We start from the raw sequence: 5,000 nt of genomic DNA, 5'->3' as shown, positions 1-5,000 counted from the left end.
ACATATATATATATATATACATATATATATATATGTATGTATATATATATGTATACATATGTATATATGTATACATATACATAAAAATTATATATATATATATATATATATATATTTGTGTGTTGTGTGTGTGTGTGTGTGTGTGTGTGTGTGTGTGTGTGTGTGTGTGTGTGTGTGTGTGTGTGTGTGTGTGTGTGTGTGTGTGTGTGTTGGCACTGACAAGGTAACAGGAACAGACTTTACTAAAACAAAACAAAATCAAAAAGTACTTGGTCATTCTTTTTGACGTTTCTACTAGTTGCCGCCAAGCAATTTTATTCAGAAATTGGCAACCCCCTCCGTAACGAAAGGAACAAAATTTCTCTCGAAATAACCTCGAGAAATCCCTCAAATTCATTAATTTTATTCACCTGACGTAAGTTCTCAAGTTTCCTTTTACTGATTTTATTCTTTACTCTATGGAAGATTTCATTCACTCAAGGAGAATTAGAAGCTGAAAGTGAACCAATATTCCGAATATTTGATGGTTGAGCTTTGTGTCCGGTAAATACAATCGGAAATCCTGGAAATGGTGAATCCGTGTCTTTACGGCAAAAACAATTCATGATGAAGGAAATGGCTTCTGTGTCTGGTAAGCTTGTGGAAGGTCACCTGTACGTACGTGTGTACACATATACACACACACACACGCACATACACAGATACTCACACAAACGCACATACATCAAGCACACGCACACACGTATACACATTCGTACGCACACACACACAAATATACACACACATGCTCTCACATACATACACATAAACATACACACACATAAATATACACACACATAACACACACACATACACATAAACACACACACATACAAAAATATACACACATACACACACACACACATGCACATAAACTTACACACACTGCTGAAGGATCAAGCCTCCCACGTTAATAGTTCAGACGTTCTTAGAAATCTCCTTCTTGGTCCCGCAGAGGAGAAATGTTACAAAGTTAAGATAAAGGTCAATATGACGAAAAGAAAAAGAAAGGGGGGAGGGGGAAGGAGGAGGTGAGAGTAATTACTGACCTTTGTGTCTACTACAACTACTATAAGGTAATCTACACTTCTTACTAACCACTTAGAAAAAGAAACTACCGAAGCAGAGCGCTTTCGTATATTACATCTTCAGTGCAAAAGGTACATAGTTGAATAGAAATACATAGTTTATATGTACAAGAAGGAACAAGGTTAAATGTCCTCTACTCTTATGAAAACTGTCCTTGTTCCTTCTTCATGTATGTATAAACTATGTATTTCTATTCAACTATGTACTTTTTGCTCTGAAGATGTAATATACGAAAGCGCTCTCCTTCGTTAGTTTCTTTTTCCAAGCGGTCTACTTTGCATCACCCTGTTATGTGTCAAGGAAATCCCCCATATACGACATGTATACGTACCTTTAAACATTTTCGTATATAGCTAAATCGCATAATGAAGCAATTTATCCCAAAAGAAAATCCTCTCTATACGAAAGGTATGCGCATCCTTAAACACTTTCGTATATTAATAATTCCCATATTGTAACAATTTATCCCATAAGTACTTAAAGAAAATGCGGAGATATGTTCTAGTAGCCCTCCCAATAACCCTAAAGTAACTACTAGACAGTAAAGCTCTTAAATCTACAGTTGTAATGTTAATAAAATATGAATGATCTTCAAACTGGTATTTACTCAATGAATATATACAAAAAATGAAAAACAGACAAATGTAGTGAGGCCGCTAGGTTGAGGAAGGAGGAGAGAAACGGAGTGTCGCATCACTTAGCCCTTGTTTGCCTCCTCTGAATCCTGGAATGAGGTAGGTGAGGCTGGTGTGTGTGTGTGTGTGTGTGTGTGTGTGTGTGTGTGTGTGTGTGTGTGTGTGTGTGTGTGTGTGTGTGTGTGTGTGTGTGTGTGTGTGTGTGTGTGTGTGTGTGTGTGTGTGTGTGTGTGTGTGTGTGTGTGTGTGTGTGTGTGTGTGTGTGTGTGTGTGTGTGTGTGTGTGTGTGTGAGTGTGTGTGTGTGTGTGTGTGTGTGTGTGTGTGTGTGTGTGTGTGTGTGTGTGTGTGTGTGTGTGTGTGTGCGCGTGTGTGTTCGTATGTTTGTTCGTGTGTGTTCGTATGTTTGTTCGTGTGTGTGTGTGTGTGTGTGTGTGTGTGTGTGTGTGTGTGTGTGTGTGTGTGTGTGTGTCGGTGCTAGCTATATAGTTATGTATACAATTCATTCATTCATTTGTTCATTTATTCATTCATTCGTTCTTAATTTATTCATTGTGATGTATTTTATGTTTCTAATTGCTTCCGTTCATTTTACTTTCACTCGTTTATTTATTTGTACATTCATTCACTCATTCGTTCATTGATTCTTACAATAATTAATTAACTAATTAATTAATTAATTAATTAAGTCAGTAGGAATCAGCCAGCCAATCAGCGGGTCAATCAGTCAGCCAGAGAGTCAGTCAGTAAGTCAGTCAATCCGTCAGTCAATCAGTCATTCAGTTAGTCATCCAGTCAGTCAGTCAGACAAACAGTCAGTCAGTTAGTCAACCAGTCAGTCAATATGTCTCTCAGCCTATCAGTCATTCAGTCAGCCAAAGACCCAGTTAGTCAGCCAGTCAGTTGTTAACCAATCAATTATTTAGTAAGTCACTCAGAGAGTCAGTCAGTCAGTCAGTCAGTCAGCCAAAGACCCAGTTAGTCAGCCAGTCAGTTGTTAACCAATCAATTATTCAGTAAGTCACTCAGAGAGTCAGTCAGTCAGTCAGTCAGTCAGTTAGTGAGTGAGTGAGTCAGTCAGTTAGTGAGTGAGTCAGTCAATCAGTTAGTCAGCCAATCAGTCAGTGAGTCAGTGAATCAGTCAGCCAGTCAGTCAGCAAAGAGCCAGTTATTCAGTCAGTCAGTCAGTCAGTAAGCCAGCCAGTCAGCAAAAGAGTCAGTTATTCAGTCAGTCAGTCAGTTATTCGGTCAGTCAGCTAGTCAGTCAGTCAGTCAACCAACCAGCCGCTCCTGTAGTGGGAATTACCATTACCTAATGAGAAAATCTCTGAGATAAGTAGCATCATACAAAGTATAATCCACCCAGAGAGTTCACTGATGTGATAAGGTCACAGAAGAGCTCATTCCCCTTATACAGTAGCCTGAGAGTTCAATGTCCATATATGGTAATCCAGTTTAATCCCCTTAAAATAACTGAGAAAAATATCATCCGTGTCTGGTAGTCAAGCGATGTCCAGGATTGATAACCAGGCAAGATACTGATCATATGATGAAAACAGGGTAGGTCAGTGACCTGATATAGCAGGTCAGTGACCTGATATAGCAGGTCAGTACGGAGTCTGTGACACGGAAAGATGTAATCTGAATAAAGAGGTTTTTTCCTTACTTCAGCATGAAGAAAAGCTGTGTAGTGTGTGTGTGTGTGTGTGTGTGTGTGTGTGTGTGTGTGTGTGTGTGTGTGTGTGTGTGTGTGTGTGTGTGTGTGTGTGTGTGTGTGTGTGTTCATTTACCTAATTGTAGTATACAGGAGAGAAGCAACACTCGTTGGGTCCCGTCTCCTATTCTTTAATTTTCAAACATACTACTCAAATTCATATGCAGTTCCAACTTAATCTATATCCTTGATATCCAGTTGTGTGAATTGTGTGTGTGTGTGTGTGTGTGTGTGTGTGTACGATTAGTCAAACTTGATTGAGATCTTTGTCTTTGTCCGGGGAACGACTGCCATCTCCTCGGGACTACACCATGATGACGAGGGTAGTGACGGGATATATATATATATATATATACATATATATATATATATATACATATATATATGTATATATATATATATGCATATATATATATATATATATGTATATATAAATATATAAATACATACATATACACATATATATATATATATATATATATATATAATGAGCCCACTGAGGAAGACCCTAGGGGTCGAAACCTCTGGTTCTGAATAAACTCACTACGCTAGCCTTAACTCTTAATTTTACCATTTCACCTCTATATTTGTCAATCTTTACTTACATATATACATATATTATATATATATACATATATATATATATATATATATATATATATATATCAGGCATTTCATATACAAAAGTTTTTTTTACTTATATATATATATAATGTATATATATATATATATATATATATATATATATATATATATATATATCAGGCATTTCATATACAAAAGTCTCACATTCATAATAACATTTAACATTTTCACTTTTGCCCTTTCAAAGGTTCTGGAAAGGAGAAACGTTGAGTTGGAAGAAAGCAACAAAGAAATATTAATTGAAGTCCAATATTTTCAGTAGATCCTCCAAAGAATTTTCTTGTGACTGACGACTAGTCCTTGAAATGGACTGCACAACAAAACACTGACCTATGGGGGATCTAGACATAGACACTATACATCCATAGGTTATATTGTGGAAGACACAGAACAATTATATCAAGTTAGGAAGAATCCAATACCTACTACATTATCTCATTGAGACACTCTTATGTAGTAGGGACAGTAGAGTTGATTTTGATTAATCCTTTCTGTTCAGTGTTGCAAATTCCCTTTATTCAGGCTGTCGTTGGGTCATTCCATGTACATCCCCTCGTTAGTCGAATGTTTAATTGTTTACTGTGCCATTGCAAGGCTAATTGCAGTTACTATTGCAAAGAAAACAGAAATGACGTCCATGAAATGCGCGTGGCCCATGGCGATGACAATTCCAACAAGAGTCTTCGAAACCTTTTCAGCAATAAGCACTCCCGTTCTCAGAGCTGTTTAAATGAAGTTATGTTCTTTTCAGTCTTTATTCTGGCTTTCGCCACGCGATGTAATCACTCTCGTTGTCGCCAGGTGATTTTATTTAGCTGCCTCTTGAATAGTTATTTGATTTGTTCATTTCCTCCAGAATATAATTTTTCTTTCTATGAAA

The 5,000-nt window shown here is 37.0% G+C and overlaps 1 protein-coding gene across 1 annotated transcript in view; it reads right to left on the bottom strand.

Moving 5' to 3' along the window:
* LOC143025940 (uncharacterized) overlaps window positions 1-5,000 on the bottom strand; it is a 17,320-nt gene that overhangs the window by 7,113 nt on the left and 5,207 nt on the right. The window contains exon 3 of the mRNA XM_076185921.1: window positions 4,701-4,842. Within this exon, the coding sequence (XP_076042036.1) occupies window positions 4,701-4,842 (142 nt within the window). The remainder of the gene's footprint in view (window positions 1-4,700; window positions 4,843-5,000) is intronic.

The sequence above is a fragment of the Oratosquilla oratoria genome, chromosome 6, assembly GCF_046742065.1.
Source record: "Oratosquilla oratoria isolate Oo_2021 chromosome 6, ASM4674206v1, whole genome shotgun sequence".
Lineage (NCBI taxonomy): Eukaryota > Metazoa > Arthropoda > Malacostraca > Stomatopoda > Squillidae > Oratosquilla > Oratosquilla oratoria.
Note: the sequence above shows the minus strand (reverse complement) of the source record. Positions and strands in the feature narration are given on the sequence as shown.